Source organism: Marmota marmota, unplaced genomic scaffold (genome assembly GCF_001458135.2).
Source record: "Marmota marmota marmota unplaced genomic scaffold, marMar, whole genome shotgun sequence".
In the NCBI taxonomy this organism is placed as follows: Eukaryota; Metazoa; Chordata; class Mammalia; order Rodentia; family Sciuridae; genus Marmota; species Marmota marmota.
This window is the reverse complement of record NW_026000108.1, coordinates 6,651,858-6,671,117: the sequence shown is the minus strand read 5'-3', so window position 1 is coordinate 6,671,117 and position 19,260 is coordinate 6,651,858. Positions and strand designations below refer to the sequence as shown.

The following is a 19,260-nucleotide window of genomic DNA, read 5'->3' as shown; positions in this document are numbered from 1 at the left end:
GTCAGGCAGCTGTGTGTAAATCGGCTGCCCTGCAATACGGAAGCCTGTTCAGAAACCTTGGCAGGAAGCAGCACTCCCAAGAGCACAGCTGGAAGAGAGGCCTCTGGGCCTGACTCCTGCTCTGTCCCTTCCCACTGAATGAAAGCAGGACAGAGAGAAGATCTTCAGGAGGGGGCGGGGGAGAGAACCGTGAGTGTCCGAGTGCCTCTCCCCTTAGAGGAACCTCCTGGAGACCACTGGGGTGAGCCTTGGGAAAAGCAAAGGTGAACAAGACCCCCCCTGCCATCAGGATGTTCATCTGTGGGGTGGAGGGGTGTGGAGATGCAAAGGGACAATAGACCAAGATACACTGTAAGGCAGGGCACCGTGTGCACGGCAGAACACGAGCCCCGTGGAGCCAAGGGACACAGCGGGATCAGAAGGTGAAGGTTGACCGAGTCCTTTCTCCAGAGCCAGGGTTCCAACCACTTCCTCCATTTGCCACATGCCTGTGCCCTGCTGCCCCCTCTGGACAGCTCAGTACTAACTGTGTGCTGTCCCCTCAGACCTTCCCAATGCATTGCCTCATTCGTGATCAATTCCCCCTCTGCCGCGAGCTCACGTAGTTCATTCCAGGGCAAGAATGTGCAGGTGGCTGTAATTTCTCAGGGTCCCCCCCCCCGGGGCCAGTCCTCTCACTGAGGAGATTGGCGCTCTCTTCCATTCTGTGCACTTGGAGGCCCCTCCTGGACACCTCCAGTCAGCACACCCAGGAGCCTGAGGGCACAGCTGCCACTGCTCTTCCCATCCTCCTCCTGTGCGCGGCTGCTCTGGGCCTCTCTAGCACAGAGAGATCCACAACAACAACTTCTAGCTCTTCCCCCACCACTGGTGGAAGGCGGGGTGTCCTCCTGAAAGATCTGGCCCACAAGAGCTCCCCTAGGGTCCAATATGCCTTTACAGAGGATGCCCGATCCAAAGGAGCGGCCACCAACTTTCTTCAGACTCTGCACATGGGGATCCTGTGTCGTAAATGCTCAATAAACATTTTTGGGAGGTGGGGGAAGGAGAATAAAATCAGGACCCACGCGGGCTTTAAGGTGCCCACTGCCTATACTATACCCAGAGCCTCCTACTGTGCCTGCTGTATACCAGACACCTAAACAGGTAACAAAAGGCACTTTAACAGGAGAGGGTTGGAGGGACAAAGAGACTAGACAGAGACCAAGTAGGGGCAGAAGACAGGTTTTGACGGCCCCCTACAGGAACCTGCCCATCAAGCTAGGCGTGGCGAATCACCCTGCTACTCTTATTTGTCTGCAGCAGAACCCATCAAAATGATGAATTTTGCTTTCATTTTTAAGTATCTGTCAGGGACATTGATAGCTTATCTGAAAAATATTATAGCTCATAAAAACTTGCTATCCTCAACTTAAAATGCAACTCAGAAAAGAAAAAAACAAAAATATATGCATATGAGATCAATAATAAATTAAATCATATGTGACTTTCTAGCTTTACTAAGTATATTACTAAATCAAGAAATTCTACAGGAGCTCAGAAGAGGAAGGAGACCAGATAGCTCTGGCAGGGCAGGTTCCCAGGAGATGGGAACAGGCTGGGCCTCCACCAGCCAAGAGGACCCAGGGTGTGAGCCACCACAGCCATGAGGGACACCAAATACTTTCAGTGTTCTCTCCACGGCCCCTGCAGGTGTCTGCATGCCCTAAATATTTTTTTATAAATATAGAGAAAAGAATTCTTGACTTGAACACTATACAATGTACACATATATCAAAACATCCATAGTGTGTACAATTTTTATGTGTCTATTTAAAAATTTCTTGAAACTAATCAGGGATGCCCTTAAGAAGGAATGGACCCATTTATCCACTTATTAAATATGAGACTTGGCTCTATTCCACCTGGGGGTGAGTTTCATCTGCTCCAAAGTAACGTGGGGTCGGAGATGCTGTCCAGTCTCCAACATGGAACAAACATGTAGAAGCTGCTCCAGGGGAATTGCAGAGTAATTGTGCATTCATGAGGAGTCCTACCACACTGGATGCTCAGTGGCTTGTTGGGATAGGACAGGTCTGAGTGCAGACCCAGACTAGGCCAGCAGTGCTTTTCTAGGCCATCTTTCATTCGGGTGGCTGGTCCATGCTTCCCTGGGCGCGTGCTTGTGGTTTTCACCCCTCACCCAGTACCAGCTCACCCGTGCTCAATCGGCAACATGCTTGTGCACACGGGCCACATCCCAGGCATGCACGCCTCTGGTCTCCCTGTTAGGAGCAGGAAAACCAGTGTAGGAAATCAAAATTCAAGCTGTGCTCTTGTAGTTGTAGAGTGTGAGTTCCATCTGACAGGTGCCAGGGACCTGCCCAGGGGTGAGAGGTGGCTTTGGTGCCACGTGGGAAGCAAGGAAAGCCCTCCACCTTGCCCTGTTCTCTGGTCTACCATAAGCCCCGTTCTTCCCTCTCCAATCAATCCTGTGTGATCCCATGTGACCTTTCTGAGCTGCAGCTTGAGCGCCCTTTATTCACATGCCTGGCAAAGCTTCACATGGCCCCTGATGACACTGGCCTGCTAACATGGCCCTCCAGGTGCCCTGTTCTCAGGGCACACTGCATGTCCAGATCTGAGTCCTGAGTTTCCCCTGCGAATTCCCGCCTCTGAGCATGGAGACTGTGGCCAGTGGGTCCTATCATCAGGCAGGAGGGCTGTGACCACACAGCACCCATGGCTCCTCAGGGGGCTGATCACAGTCAGTCCATCTGCAAAACAGAAGGGTGAGTTGATGTCTTCAATGCTCCATTTGGCACCAGAAAAGAGCCCTAAAATGGAGATACAGATGCTGCCCACCAAGAACTGCCATGAGGCTTGTGTGAAAGGCCTTTTAGAGAGCACTCAGTTCCCAATGCAGTGAGGACATTCAAACAAAGGGAAGAGGGAAATTTTACATCTTTCTTCATTTCTCTCTGTGTTTAAAATGACTCTGAGAAATATCAGTTGTCTTTATTCTGGAGTAGCCTTTTAATTTCAGAGGTAGAGCTTAAAACGAGATGTGGAGCTAAGCAGTTCATCTTGGAGGGTTGGGAGCCGGTAAGCCTGGCAGGGTGAATCACCTGGATCATTCTCAAGGGTTTGCTGCTGAATTCTGGACTAGCATTTGGTACCTGGAGAGATCCAGAGCGGACTGTACACACCATACTCGAGGGGGCAATGAGTTATTAGTCTCCATGCCAGGAGCTTGACCCTGGAGACAGGACCGAGTGCCGTCTCTATGGGACAGGAATAACACGCCACCCAAACTCTGTTCCTATGGATCAGTAGAAGGCAAGTACACCCTGCCTGCGTCATCCGAGGCAATTCTTCCTGGCCAAGGCGAGAGAGATAGGGGGAGAGCCATGTTTACTTTACTAGTCTTTAAAAATTAAAAATCATTAAATGTATTAAATTATTTAAAAGTATTAAAATTTTAAAATAATTCGGAATTAAAAATCTGTCTTTGTAATGAGCCTTAAAAATTGAAAACCACAGACCTGGGCAGAGAGGTCAGCTTTGTTCATTTCATATGCACTGAACTCCCCTGGCACGACATTGACACCTGTCTGTACACACCAGAAATGCAGAGGAAGGAAGACCTGCTCACTCTGACCCAGGTGCCAAAGGAAGCAGGGTGCTAGGACACCATCCAGCTGTGGCCCATTTGCACATGGCTGTTACTGATGTTGTTGACAAAAGGGAGCTGGGGCACATCTTATAATTCCCTGCAAGAGGCAGCTTGCTACCACGATGGCCTTGCTGGAGCATGGAGAGGACACATCAAATCCCCATGAAGTTCGCTAGCAGCACCGTTCATTCATCACTCTGGGCTGTCAAGCTGCAAAGAGCCTTTACAGATAGCTTGTCAGCTGCGGTGTCAAGATGATGTCCACTCACCAGCCAGACAGCACCGTGACATCCAGACGCCCTCTTCCCCAGGCCCCAGGCTATGGTTCCAGTCTTGCTCCTCTCCCTCCCCCCTTGTTTCTCCAGCTCTCTGGCTCACAGCAGCGGGCTCAGCTGGAATAACAACCCTGTTCCCTGTTTTGCTGATGCTTCCTCTGCTAATTCACTTGGCTTGTACTGACGCACGGAGAGCCCCAGGGTGCATAATCCCAGAGGATATGACATATGAATGAGCACCACCACTTTGGGGGCCCCCGCAGAGAGGCAGAGCAGATCAGATAAGCCACTTTCAGATGGCTTCAGCAAATGGGAGGAAGCTCCAGACATCAACTCTGCAGTCTAAGCTGCTCCTATAGGCTTGTAAACACTAAGCATCGTGGAGGGGACCAAACTGTTCACTGCACCTTTTTACCTATTACTCAAATCTGTAAAGTCTGGTTGCATCTGCCAAAGTAGTACTATAAGTGTCTGTCAGGTGGAATCTGTGCCATAAATCTATCTATAACCTCTGAAACTTTCTTTCCGTCTCAACTTATTATTATTATTATTATTGCACATAATCTACTTTAGGAGCAAAATTTGGGGCCTGTCTTGTCAGCTATGCACTGTGCTGCCCAGAACGCTGCCCACGACCTGTTGGTCTATCATAATCAAAATTTGGTGCCTTTGACTCTTCCCCTCTCCCTGGGCCACCACCCTTCCCCTCTGCTTTTATGAGTTGATTTTAGATTTTTTTAAAAAAATGATATTCTATAGTATTTATCCATTCACGGTTATATCTCCAAACTCATCAAATTGTACATATTAACTAATTACAGATTTTCATATGTCAAAAATTTTTTTAAAGAATATCGAATTAGGGGGATTGTGAAAATCAATATAAATAGTTCAAACTGGCTTATTAAAAAAAAAAAAAAAAAGCCTACTAGCTGGAGTTGAGCCTAGATGAGCCTAGATCCGTGTCCAGACAGAAATGCAGAGGTCCATGTTGTAGCCATGTTCTTTTCTCTTCCCTCTGTTCTGCTGTGTCTGGATGTCACAGGACTTCAGCTCCACGTCCCAGACTCTGGTCAGGGGAGCCTGCCAGCAGTACTGGGCCCAGTTCTCCCCCCTGTAAAACCAACAGATTAGATCGCATTATCTCCAACATGCTTTTGCTTCGGAAACCCAGGTAAGCCAGGTCAGAAGAAGGTCCATGTCAAAGCTCAAGTTCATTCTAGACTCTCTGGAGGAGCTTGCCTTGTATTCCGAGTCCCGGGGCTCAGCCTCACAAGCAGCCTGAGCTGGAATCACTGCCTTCCATCAATGGAATGTCAAGCCACACTTACAGTGAGCTCACAGTACACATCACAAAAGCATGTCCTTTCTGATCTGCATGTCTGAGTTTCAAGTCTAAGAGCCTTTTTGAGGCCTTAATCAAAGACCAGGATGTCAGAGAAGAGGCCATATGTCTGAGGTGTCTAGAGAGAGCTCACAGGCCCCAAGTAAATGATTTACTCCTCCCTGGCTGATTTACTGTTAATTTCTGCAAGATCTCACGCAACTTGAAAGGGTGCCAGCTGCTAACCACAAGGGCTCTGAGGACGCAGATGCACGGGGCCTCCAGAGCATGACTGGCCACTTCCCACGGGCTGGGGGTGAGGGGACAGCGACGCAGGAGAACAGACAGGCTGGCGGCCAATCCCTGGCTCTTAGGGCTCCCTGGATGAGGCAATGTGAAGCCCTATGAATGTCCTATTTCCCATTCTGTAAAGTGGAGCAGTCACAGGTACCCCACAAGGTTATTTTGAGGATGAAACTGGTGAAGAGAAAGCATCAGGGTAGGCTGTGAGCTGGATTCATGGACCGTGGCCTCACCACTTAACTACTCTGCCCAACATCCTAACCACCAAACAGGCCTCATAAATATTTACACTCAACGTGTGTTGCGATGCTCAATTAATTGTTCCTGTGACGCACTTGGGGAGCCTCAGAGGAAATGTGCACTGCAAAGACCAGGGATTACCAAAGGCACAAACAAATTGGACCACAGAAGCCATATCCTCCAGAGCTTTCCACTGCCTCTAGGCTTTTCAAATCTGTGAAATCTAGGATGAGGCTGCTTCCAAAGGCACACTGTCCAGGGGAGAGCATGGTGATCTGCAGAGCCCTTGCTGGAAAGTCCAAGGCCTGACAGAGAATTTACCAAGGAGGACACCATGTGGCCCAAAACATTTGAAAAAGTCATTCAATCTCACTAGTATTCAAGGAATTAAAATAAGGACCCAAGGGCCAAGGAAGCAAATGGTTTTAAAATATGGACTTAATGGTAGTGAGACACAGTGAGATGGTCATTTAATATTCTGTGGATAAGACTAAAGTATTATGAACTGACAAAACCCATTCAGAAGCAGACGAGTATCTTGCAACAAGGAGCCTCAAATGTCCACGCTATGTGGCCCGTTCACTGCACTAGATTGAAGTCTGCCCCTGGGAATATTCAGAGATGAGATTAAAAATGCAAGAATGAGCACACATGGTGATGGTATTTACAATAGTCAAAAACATCGAGAACTAAATCCTCTTCCAAAATATCATAGGACTGATAAATATCATGGTTTTGAATAACATTGAAAGAGAATATATCTGTAACATCAAGACCCTGCATTCTTAAAAAAAAAAAAAAATGGACCTGGGCTTGAACTCAAGGGCACCTTACCACTGAGCCACATCTCCACTTCTTTCTGTTTTTGTGAGGCATGGTCTAAGTTACTGAGGCTGGCCTCAAACTTTTGATCCTCCTGCCTCAGCTTCCCAAGAAACTGAGATTACAGATGTGTGCCACTGCACCTGGCTAAGATCCTGTGCATTCTTCTATATTATTTTATATACATATATACATATATGTTTATGTTTAGATGTGTGTGAGCATCTTCACATACACATACACATATGTACATGAGAATCAACAAAAATGTGTTTTTTTTTTCCTATATGCCTTTTTCTATTTTCCACATTTTCCCTAGTGTCTCTTCCAGCCTATAGTCACACAAACATAAAGCCTTTTCATGGGATGACTTGTCAGATGGCCTCTGATGACAGCCCTTTGGGAGAGGCCAGGGAGCTTGGTGCCAGACACTGACATTGGTTCTCTTTTCTGCCCTAGGTCATGGCCTCACCTCCACAGGACCACAGGTGAGTCAGGTCCTCTTCCTCCTAAGCTCTGGGAAGGTCAGCCTGGGTCTGTCTGTCAGGCTGCTTTTCCACTCCTCTCTGGTTTTCATTCTTTATGTGGCAGAGAAACTAACAACCCTTTATTGTGCTCATGGGCTTTGCAGTTCAGGACTCTGGACAGTGAACAGGGGCAAAGGCTCTCTGCAGACTCCTTAACGTTTGCGCCTCCAGTGGGAAGGCTCAGTCTGCTGGGGCTTCTTCAGTGGGCTGGTGGGTGGGCCTGGATGACGAAGGCTGCACCTTGGGCTTGGGTGGACCTTATCAACATGCGTTCAGGAGAGCAGTGAGCAGTGTTGAGAGGGAGTATCCCAAGACGGAAAAGTCAGACAGCAAGCATCCCAAGTGACAAGACCGAAGCTGTAAGTGGCTTCTGACCTGGCCTCAGAAGTCACATAGCATCATTTCCAACACACTCTGTTGATTACGAGCAAGTCGTTAAAGTCAACCGCACTTCCAGGAAGGGAAGTTGGACTCTGCCTCTTGATAACTGTTTTTATTCAATAAAACTATTGGCCTGTTTTACATGCTCTTAGCTGCTTGAAGTCTTTCCCTCCAGGGTACAGCTGGTCTGTGACTCTCACAAGCCCTGTAAGCTGGCAGATGGTGGGTGGTGCCGGATCCTGGCTCTCCACTAATTAGTGTCAGCCTTGGATGGATGGAGTGCGCATCGCTCTGAGACTGAACTCCCTCATCTGTGAAGTGGGTCTAAATCTGCCTAAGCACCAGGATTGTGGGTGCTCAATGGTGTTCATTCAACTAAACACTATATCTTAGGTTTACCCAGAAACGAGGGTCGAAGTGATTCAGAAACCACATTTTATGTTTCTCCTGTATCTCTCTTCAGAGCCAATTTCCTGGCATTAGGCCCTTAGTGGAAGCCATTAAAGTGTGAGTAACAGCGTGTAAGGTTGTCTTGGAGGGTGATTATTTCAGGGAAAGTCCCATTGAACTTCTCTAGAGAGCAGGTGGTTAGACATGGTGACCAGAAGGAGACAGAAGGAGTCAGTGAGGGTCTAGAAGGAGCGTGCAGAGAGGTGATGGGATCAGGGCAAGCAATTGGAACATTTCTTTATGGAGCACGTTGAGGTCTGAACCGGGCCCTCAACATGTGTTCAAAGAGAATCTGGCAAAAACAAGAGCTAAATCAGAGTGTGAGTTTACTTAGGGCATGAGCACCCCACCCTAACCCCACCTATAGAAAATGTTCCTAATAAACTTCCCACTCAGGACTGAGGAGGAGTGTGCTCTCTTAGGTAGGTACTTCCAAGTTGTACCAGAGGCCTTTTTGTCTCAAATATACCACCTTCTTGCCACCTCTCATCCTTTCCACCATCCACTCGAGACCCAGAGGGAACTGGAGAAAATCCTAAGGGGCCCAGTGAATTCAGCTGCCTTTCTGATACATTGGCGGGCATCTCAGAGCCCAGGCAGGTGGAGTGGAGCAGCCAGTGTACCTACCTACCTACCTCTCAAGGTCCAGCTTGCTCCCCACCCCCCTCCAGGTGGAGAAACGCTGCCAGGTGGAGGCTGCATTCCACTAACAATAATCTAGAAACACAAGCAAGGAAAAGAACAGATCAAAGCCTCAAAAAGTTAAAGAAGAGGCTGTCCATCTCAGAGACATTTATAACGATCTCAGATACTTAAAGTTGTTCTCAATTTTTTAATCATAGGATTAGTTAAAAATATGGCTGGGCATCCATACAAGAAATTGCTTTGTAGTCATTTAAAATGATGATGTTGGGCTTCGGGGTGTTGCTCAGTGGTAGAGAGCTTGCCTAGCATTCACCAGGCCCTGGACTTAATCCCAGCACTGAAAAAAATAAAATGATGATGTTGAAGCATGCCCATTAGCATGGATATGTTGATGTTGATAGCATGTTATTTTGTAGAAAACAACATAAACCATGTGATCATGTATGCACACACTAGAGCTAGGGGACAGACGTGGCTACAATCAAATATTTATAGCGGCTGTCTTGGTATGGACACGGTAGTGATTTTTATTCTTTTTTGCATATGTGTGCCTTACAATTTTTCTACAGTCACATATATTTTGTATACTAGAAACAATCTATCAAGATATAAATTCTTAGGAAAAAAAAATTCTCCAGGCCTGTAAAAGACAGACACATATTCAGACTTGGGCAATCCGTCAATGTCAATACCTTCTCAGAGGCTTATACAGAGAGAAAAGAGCTATATTTTTCCATAAAATAAACTCATGAGTTTTTCTCCTCCCACTGAGTGAAGAATAAAATCAGAGAAGATAGCCTTATTTAGAAAGTGGGTCCTTCTGTCGTAGGTCACCCTATGCAATAAAAACCCTGAAAAAGATAGACTTTGGCTGATTTGATTAAAAAGACAAGAAATTTCATTTTGTCCAGGAACATTTGATTTTTTTTTCTAGTTTTCTAAGGAAAGAAGTCTTCAAGGCTGATTTTTTCCCGCTTTTAAAAGAAAAATTAGTAAGGATTTTAGGATTGGTGGAGGAAAGGCAGGTACAGAATAGTGAGCATCCAGTGCCCCCTGCTGGTGCCTCGCAGATCCTTCAGCATCTGGAGTGAGGGAGCAGAGGACAGACCACCTGGTCCTGTCCAGGATGTGCGGAACGTGGGTGGACAGAAACAAATCCAGAAGTGGACAGCCGAATTGAAGGGCTAAGGAGTCACCACGTTCTTTCAGCACAAGCTAGAGTTCCAAATCAGCCCAAGACTGGCAAACCCAAAGAATGTCATCAACTCCAAAGCCAGTGAATGTTGGAGTCACAGAATTAAAATGCCTACTCTCAATCTCGGGCCTAGAGTGAGGCCAGGGCAGCCTCGTGTCACCAAGATGATGCCAGTTCAGGTAGTTCCAGGATGTTCTATTGAGAATCACTGTCTGAGGCCCCAGAAGGAACAAAAGGCAGGGTGGGACCAACCAGAAAGATATCAAGACTGTCCCCACCAGAAAGCTGCTGTCAATTAGCTAGCCAAGGACCGTCTCACGTCCCATCTGGGTTTCTGAAGGCACCAAGGAGTGGGAGGGAGGCTCCTCCCGTTCATTAAAGCTGAGTAACAGCATGTAAGGTTTGTCTTGTCCTGTTCACTATCAACCCTCCATTCAGCCAGGTGGCTGTAGGTCCATAGTGTGACAAACACAAAAGCCAGCGTTGGGAGATTTTTTGTTGAATAAAAATGAAAAGGTAAGATCCCAAGGACTCAGCTGGCCTTGGGTTGTAGTAAGTGCTTTGCAAATGAGGAAATCAAGCTCTAGAAAAGGCAAGTGAACTTCCAAGGGCCACCTAATGAGAACGATAGGCCTCTTCTTCAAACTCCCAGTTACTGTTTCTACTGTAGCTATCTATGCCTGGGAATTATCAACTCACAATCTCAGATCAGGGAACTGTGGTTCAGTGAATAAAATGGAAATGCCAAGAAAGCTAAATGACTGAGTTTCTGTCTTCAGAGAGACAGGAAACATATAGACTCTCATATACAATCATGCACCACATAAAGACCACATACGTGATGGTCACCCCATAAGACTTCAACAGAGCTGAAAAATTCCTATCACCTGGTGCCACTGTGATGTTGTGCATCAAGTATTACGTATTTGTGCTGAAGCTGGTTTGAACAAACCTACCCCACTGCCAGTCTTGCAAACACAGCACATACAATTACGTACAGCACATAATACTTGATAGTGATGATAAACTATGTTGCTTCTTTATGTGTTTATCATACCATACTTTGTATCAACATTCTGGAGTACTCCTGCTTATAAAAAGGTGCGCTGTAAAACAGGATGCGTGTTTGCTGGCAGCAGTCTCACATCTCATGCTCATTGGGGCTCTTGCTGGCATCAAGGACCCCGTGGAGTGATTCACCTCGGCCATTCAGGTCTGTGTAAGTGCACTTGGTGACATTCACATAACAAAGTCGCCTAATGATGCATGTCTCAGAACATAGCTACCATCAAGTAATGCATAACTTACATCTATTTTGTCTCTGCTTCTCTCTCTTCCCTTCCTTCTACCCCCCCTTCTTTTCTACCTTCTTGGCCAGCATAAGCCATGGAGTCAAGCCCCCTGCACCTCCTAACCCTTTACTCAGAGGTAATGGGAAGGAATGTAAAGAAGGTTGTTCCTGCCTCTCCATCAAACATGGATAGAGGCTGACCTGAGGATTCTCTCAGTTCCTGTCAGGGAAGGGGTGTGGACTCTCCCATTTCTGCCACACTAGTCAACTTGCTGCCCTCTGTCTTATAGCATCTGAAGTACCTGCCAGCTTCTCCAAGGCAAAAACAAACTGGCAATGGTACCAATAGGAGACCAGGGTTGTGAGACCACAGCCCCAAACTTGAACGCTGGTTCTCTCATACCACCAGCAAGTCCTAAGACCCAGGGTGAGGGAAATGAAAGCCATTAGCATACACCGAGTCTCCGGTACTCGCCAGGCATTTCGTGACCTTGTCTAACTTATTTGCCTTTATTCCCACTGCAGATAAGGTAAACTGAGCCCCAGAAATGTCAGATAGGTTGGAAAGAAATCAGTGAAGTAGAACTTTGAGCCATCGGGATGCACCTGGGATGTTGTTAGAGAAATCAGGCTTTCGCCTCTCACTGAGAGGTCACCCCCTGGTGACCTGAGCCCCACAGCCAAAAGGGTTGAAGAACCCTTGTGAAGGAGAGCCAGGTGGATGTCAGCAGAGCCCAATGCTGAAAAAGTTCTACTTAAAAACGACCAAAAGGTAGTGAACAAGTTCCTACAACAGAGCTGAAACCAGTGTTAACAACTTAAACTGAGTGAGAAAAATGTGGTCACGAAATTGAACTTGAAAAGACAAACCCAGAACACAGCATCTCGTTTGTGGGCACTGAGCCGGGGAGAAACCCTCCAGAAACTGTGAGCTGATTTTCTACCTCCTTGCCATGGGCCGGAACTTTTCAGCAGCTCCTTGGGGTAGACACTGTTATACCCATTCCACAGGGTGACAGTAGTTAACAAGGCTTACCAGGGTGGCGTGTGCCTGGGGCCACTTGGTCAGAACGTGGCGGCCAGGGTTTGAAGCTAGAACTTGTCATTCCGCTGTCATGAAACACACCTTGCCTTCCTCTTGCCTTTGATCAGAGACTCCACTCCAGTACTGGTGAACTCCAAAGCTGGCCCCCATGAGGAGATAAAGCATTAAAGACTAAGAGACATAGAAAAATTGTCCTCAGGGCTTAACCTCAGGAGGTGTTTATTGTATTCCAAGTTAGCCATCCAAGGCCAGTGGGCAGCTCTGCCTCTGGATGTCTTCAGAGACTGGGCTCCTCCCGTCTTCCTCCTCCCTCTGTATTGGCCTCAGTCCTACAGACTAAAATAGTAAGTTCTATGCTCCATGGAGCAGGGTGGAGGAAGAAAAGAGAAAGAAGAAACAGAACGTGCATAGCAACTTTAGAAAGTTTCTTGGAAATTGTGAGTTGATTCTGTGCCTAGATTCCATGTCCAGACTCAGGGCCTCATGGAGCTATAAGGCAGACACGCCATGCGGACTTGGCATGGCCAGCTGCCCAGCACCTGAGAAGACAAGGAGCAGAGACACAGGGAGAGACAGCTGTCCTGCATGGACTCCTTAGAGATGGGTGGAAAGATTTGCTGACCACACATTTGGGAGTATGTCCTGATGGATGCCTGTGGAGTTGGAGCCAGCTCTCAGTGTCCCCGTCCCTGTCCCTCCTCTCTGCTCTCCCGAGCTCTCTCTCATAAATGAAATGAAAATAGAAGCTGGTTTTGCTTGGGAAACCTGTCCAGCTAGAAAAGATCCGAGAAATCTGCCAAGTTCACCTCCTAGAGAGACAGGATGGTCAGAACCCTGAAGGTCCTGCCTTGACTTCTCTTCTCACACAGGGAGCCTGCTCTCATCCTGGGCCTGCTGGGGAATTCGCAGCCTGTAGTATCCTTGGAATGGGAGTGGCCCATGCAGCTGCACCTGGGGCTCAGCTGGACAGGTGTCCCTGTGAAGCCACCAAGCCAAGGTGTGGGCCATGGCACCAGCCTTGCCACTCCAGTCTTGAGGCTCCATTTCTAACTTAAGTGGCCAAGGTGTCTCTGAAAAAGGGTGGCACTCTGAGGTCACTGGTTCTGACTTCGGGGTGAATGAACGGCATTGTGGGAGCTGGTGTAAAACCTGCTCTGCTTCCCCGGGTTTGGCCTGGATCAAGGTTTTCTGGCTTTCTTCTTTACCAAGGAGAGTCCGGAGCCATGGCGGGGAAGTGCAGCTCAAGGGGCATTGGCCATGTGCCTTGGTCATGGGGCTCTGCTCCTGTAGGCATGGGAACCGTGTCCAGGTGGATGGCTACAGGGCTGGGGTGATTGCCTTCTGCCTGTCTGCGTACCCCTGGGCTTTAGACCACACATATTCATCTTCACTTCCCTCTGGGAAATAACTTTCAAAGGAATGTTGTTATTTGTAGAAAGATGTTTCCTTGAGGGGCGCGCAGCAGTCAGTTGTTCTGCGGAGCTGTTTGGTGCCTGTGGGTGATGGATGGCTCTCCACAAACCCACATGACAGAACCATAACTCTTCCGGGGCTGATGTTAAAAGCTCCTGAGCAGTTTCCTTTTGCTTTTTAGAAAGTGACTCTCATTAAGAAGCCAACTGTATTAGTCAGCCTGCCATCACTGTGACTAAAATACCTGAGATAACCAACTTACAGGGAGGAGAGGTTTACTTAGGCTTATAGTTTCAGAGGTCTCAGTCCATAGTCAGATGGCTCATTGCTTCCCAGCCCACAGTGAGGCAGCACCTCATGACGGAAACCCACAGTGGAGTAAAGCTGCTCACCTCATCAGGGACAGGAAGGGGCCAGGGTCCCAATGTCCCCTTCAAGGGTGCACCCCGAATGACATAACTTCCTCCCACTAGGGCCCACTTCTAAAAGATTCCACCACCTCCCTACAGTACTACAGTTTGGTGACTAAGCCTTTAGTACATAGGCCTTTGAGGGACAGTCAAGATCCAAACTATAGCACCAACTTATCCTTCAGGTGCAGGAAGATGCAAAGACCCGAATGAGTTTGGAGTGGGCCACGTTGGTGGGAATCTGAGGTCCAGCAAGAGGAAGGGTCAGGTTCAAGTTCACTTAGCAATGAAGGAGACCAAAGTTGTTATGGTTTAGATCTGAAACGTTGGCCATATTAAAAGCCTGGTCCCCAGTGCAGCCGTGTTCAGAGGTGGGACTCCTGAAAAGTGGTTGGATCATGAGAGCTTTGACATCATCAATGAATTAATCTACTGATAGATTTATAATTTGATGGCATTATTGGAAGGCAATGGAAACTGTAGGATGTAGGGCCAGTTGGAGGAAGTAAGTCACTGGGTATGTGCCATGTGCCCTGGAAAGGTATATCAGGATATATCTTCTCCCTGGCCTCTCTCTCTCTTTCTCTCTCTCTCTCTCTCTCTCTCTCTCTCTCTGGTTCCCAGCTGCGAGGAGGCAGCTTTGGTCCCCCATACCTCCCGCCATGATGTTCCACCTAAGTCCAGGCCCAGAAACAATGGAGCTAACCAACCATGAACTGAAACCTCTGAGATGTGAGCCAAAAGACATCTTTACTCCTTTGTTTTCCTCTGATATTTTATCACAGCAACTAAAAGCTAATACCAGCATCTACTTAAGATCCTACCATGGGCTGGTCCTGGGCTTCCCCTGTACCTGTGCTGGCTCTGATACAGCTGTTCACCCACCGAGCGCATACCATATGCTGGTCTCTGCAATATGCTGGGTGACAGGACTAATCAAGAGTCTAAAATCTTGCCTCAGCCTTGGGGGAAGCAGGAACCAGTCTAGCTTATAATTTGTTGATTGGCTTTGTTCCTAGATGGTATAGAGAAACTAAAAAGGAGGTTTTAATTGGGCAGGAGTAATATCTATAATGAATAAACCATAAAATTTTTAGTGGTGAAATAGAACAGAGTTTACTTCTCACATCACAATCCAGGGAGGATGGACGGAAGAAAGTCTTTTTCCAAACATTAACTCACTTTTACTCAATGGCTTCTATTATCCCCAGGGGCCATGGGCATCCACTGGCATCCACTGGCTAAGGCAAGGCAAGAGCATGCAGGTCCAGAGGGCCAGCCTGGATGGAACCAGTCACACCCAGCACATCCTGGTTGCCATGCTCACCCAACACAGAGGGCACTGGGAAGTACTCAGGAGCCTGGTGCCCATGGGAAAAGGAAATGGGTCTGGTGAGCACACTGGGGCGCTCACTAGAGTTCAAAGTGGAGAAAGCATTGAAGAAACAATTTCACAATGTCCTTAAAGAAGAGTGAGACTGGGCTTATTCCAGATGGAGGGGAAGGGCACAGGGTCTACTGCAGTGGAGGAAAAAGATGGGCTCAACTCGGAATACAGGAAAAGTGGGGATATATAGCCTAGGAGCAGGGTGGAGTCACAGGATGCAAAATTACTGAAAGGAAACATCAGAGATGAGGAGACTTTGGGCTAACCTGACCCCACAGGATCATGCTGGAGGCAGGCCAGGGGGAGCAGGCAACCCCAGAGGGCAGTGGTGGAGGATGGGGAGCCCAGTGAGATATGGAAGGTGAACAAACATGGAGGGGGGTGGATCCTGGCTACACTGACTTTGGAAGATTTTGCTGAAATTGAACAATGCTAAAGCAAACACAGAAGTCCAGGGGCCAGGACCCAACTGAGACTAGAGGAGCTACCCTGGAGCTTGGTTCAGCAGAGAAGCTTTGTCAAAGAGACCGGCAGGTATCATGGGGAGACCAGGGCTCTTGGACCACGCGTGGAATCTGGACTGTATGCTGTGGTGATGGGTGAGATGAATGAATGCAAAGTTCTGGAACGCCGCTTAGAATCGTATATCAAAACTCTGTACTGATGGGGAACATAGAGATGTATTCTGGGAGAGAAAGATAAAAGACAAGCCCTTCTCTAAAGAAAGGGTATACATGCACCAAACAAGTCTTCAAAGGCTGCCTATTTTAATTTAAGTGTCCTGGTGAGAGGGACAGAAAATAAGTGCTTTAACAATTCAGTGAGGTTAAGGTGGCCTGAGGGATGCCCAGGGGCGGGGGGAGTCAGGGACAGCGGATCTCAAAGGACACAGCGTTTGGGAAGCAACGGGGAGGCGGGAGGGTTGAGGACACCAGGTGGGTGGGTACAGGATGACCCAAGGGGTATGAAGCATATTTGGGGAATCCAAGAGAGTCTCAGACCAGAACGCTGGCCTTGGGTGAGAAAAGAGAGCCCACAGAGCCCCCTGGGGATGTCAGCAAATGACCACACTCTTCAAGCCAATGTCCCAACATGAAGTCAGACTGAACCCTGAATTGGACGGAGGAGCTGCTTTCCTGGATGAGGAGGGCCAGAGCAGATCCCTAGTAGTTCTCTGCTCATTTGCTCCTTCCGGGCCAGCTGGCCCTGAATGACTGTCCTGATTAATTTAATTCAATTCACGAGAAAGTACAAATTGCTACTCTGAAGAGCTGGGAAACTTGTGACTTCTCTGCCAGGGATCTCCGTGGGGACGTAATTGTGCTGGGTCAGGAAGCTGTCAGTCATGGCCCAGGGTAGTGTCAGCTGCTCTTCTTACCACCCCATAGGCTAGGACAGGGGTCAGGTGCAGACAGGACCCTGCTCCTCCTGGCTCTTTATCCCAGAGAGACTGTCCTGGGCTGGTTAGCACTTCCCCCATGCATGAGTCCTGGGCAGATACTAAGGAACAGTGCTTCCACTGAGCACACTCTCATGAGTGAGGCTACAAAAGATGTGGGCATTCTGACACAACTCACAGCTGTGTGCTTCACATTTTGGCATGGTAAGGGCATTCGGGGTAAAAGGACAAGAGTTTAAGAAAATCATGAAGCGGAAGCAAGATGTCGCAGGGGCCACACCATGGTCTTCTGCAACACCCGATGAAGGGCAGGAGTTTGCCCTGAAGATCTTTGCAGCCAAAGGAAGGAGGGAAAAGTAATTTCTTACAGAAATAATGTTTTCCATTAAATCAAAGCAAGCCAGTTGCTACAAACCTCATAGTTTCTGGTCCTGAGGCCTGCAAGAAACATCTCATGTGTGTGCTAATGAAGAGAATGTGATTAAGAACGTCTCTTGCTTTTATGCTCATCACAGACTAATACAGTACGAAACTAGGATGCAATTGAGAAATTAGGTCTACGAGGAACCAAAAGAATCTGCATTCACATGAGCAGTTCCTTGGAGGTTTACATAACCTGAAGGTCAAGTTTAAAACCGAATATTGAGTGGGCTGCAGGACCTCAGGCAATCTTTTATAACAGGAGCCCAAATTAGGGAGGTGAGATTTGAGAAACCTCAACTGAATGATATTTATTCAACAAACACCTATCAAAAACACAAGGCTTCTCTGGGGACTTGTGCTTGGAGCTAGGGATAGATGAATGGATAAATATGAGCCCTGCCCTCGAAATACTCTCGGTGCATTGGAGGAGACCGAGGAGGAGGGCAGCCTGGTAAATACAACATGCTGCACCACAGAGGAGGGGGAGAGGAGCTGACCTCATTCTTATCTACTCAGTCAGGGCTCCGGGGCAGTGGGGCCTCTTTCAGGGAGCATTTCCACCTGCTGTGGAAAGAGCCGAGCGGGCCTTCCTGCTCCACAGTCCCCTCTGAGTTTCCGTCTTTCCCCTTGTCCATCCCCCTGTTCCACGAGCAGCAGGAAGCGAGGGAAATGTGGGCATGTCGTAAAGCAAGGTGAACTGAGAGGAACAGGAGATTTCTGGGGAACAGGGTCCCGTCCTCCGCGTGTTCTGAGCTTGACTAACGTCTGCTGTGTTTTCTCGCAGCCCAGGACCAGGCTATCCACGAGCCTCTTCCCCGCTGGGTAAGTCCACTGCTTGCCCTAACTGTTGGGTAAGCCTTTGACGCCTACAAAGCCAGGGGCTGTTTTCAAGTCATTTGATGAATTTACAAGAGAAAGAAGACTTTCCAAATGGCTTACTTCCCTGGCAAGGAAAAGTACGCTTCAATCCTTGGGTATAAAACTAGGTTCTAATTCCCCAGTCATAACATAAAGATTAAAAATTTAATTCACATCATTGTGAAGGTTGAAAAAGGTGAAGATACCAACACACTGTACTGATGAGTGTGTTGTGGAAAAGGCGCTTTGTTCATTGTGAAATTTTATTTTTTTTTGAAGAAATATATTTATTAATTGATAATACCTTATAATTTTTAGTTAGGAAAATAGCTTATAAAATAAAATGTATCACACACATAACAGTAAGTATAGTGGGTCACCTATAGCTTGGGTACAGAGCACTGCCATTTAGAAAGTGAGCACAATTAGAAAGTGAAAGCAATTAAAATAATAACTTTTAAAAAATCTAAGCCATCATGGTGATGTATACCTGTAATCCCAGCTACCTGGGAGGCTAAGGCAAGAGGACAGAAAATTTGAGACCAGTCTCAGCAATTTAGCAAGACATTTTTTTCAAAATGAAAAGTAAAAAAAGGGCTGGGGGAGCAGAGCAGCTCAGAGGTAGTACACCCCCAGGTTTAATCTCTAATACCAGAAAAATGAAAACAAACAGACAAGAAGCTAAATAATTTTATCAAATTACCACTACTGGACTATAATATTTTGTATATATTTTCCCTTAACACAAATGTAAATTTATGTCCATGTTACTGCATGTGTCCATGATGGACATTTGGAAGGTTTCATGATCTGTCTTTTTTTTTTTTTTTAAATTTTTTTTTATTGTTGGTTGTTCAAAACATTACATAGTTCTTGATATATCATCTTTCACACTTTGATTCAAGTGGGTTATGAACTCCCATTTTTAGCCCATATACAGATTGCAGAATCACATCAATTACACATCCATTGATTTACATATTGCCATACTAGTGACTGTCATGTTCTGCTACCTTTCCTATCCTCTGCTATCCCCCCTCCCCTCCCCTCCCCACCCCTCTTCTCTCTCTACCCCCTCTACTGACCTTCATTTCTCCCCCTTGTATTATTTTTCCCTTTCCCCTCATTTCCTCTTGTATGTTCTTTTGTATAACCCTGAGGGTCTCCTTCCATTTCCATGCAATTTCCCTTTTCTCTCCCTTTCCCTCCCACCTCTC

The 19,260-nt window shown here is 47.3% G+C and overlaps 1 protein-coding gene across 4 annotated transcripts in view; it reads left to right on the top strand.

Annotated features, from left to right (window-relative positions):
* Clnk (cytokine dependent hematopoietic cell linker) overlaps positions 1–19,260 on the top strand; it is a 192,898-nt gene that overhangs the window by 108,788 nt on the left and 64,850 nt on the right. For all 4 annotated transcript variants that reach the window (XM_048784193.1, XM_048784191.1, XM_048784194.1 and 1 more), the window contains 2 exons: positions 7,079–7,107; positions 17,970–18,007. In XM_048784193.1, coding sequence (XP_048640150.1) covers positions 7,079–7,107; positions 17,970–18,007 — 67 coding nt within the window. The remainder of the gene's footprint in view (positions 1–7,078; positions 7,108–17,969; positions 18,008–19,260) is intronic.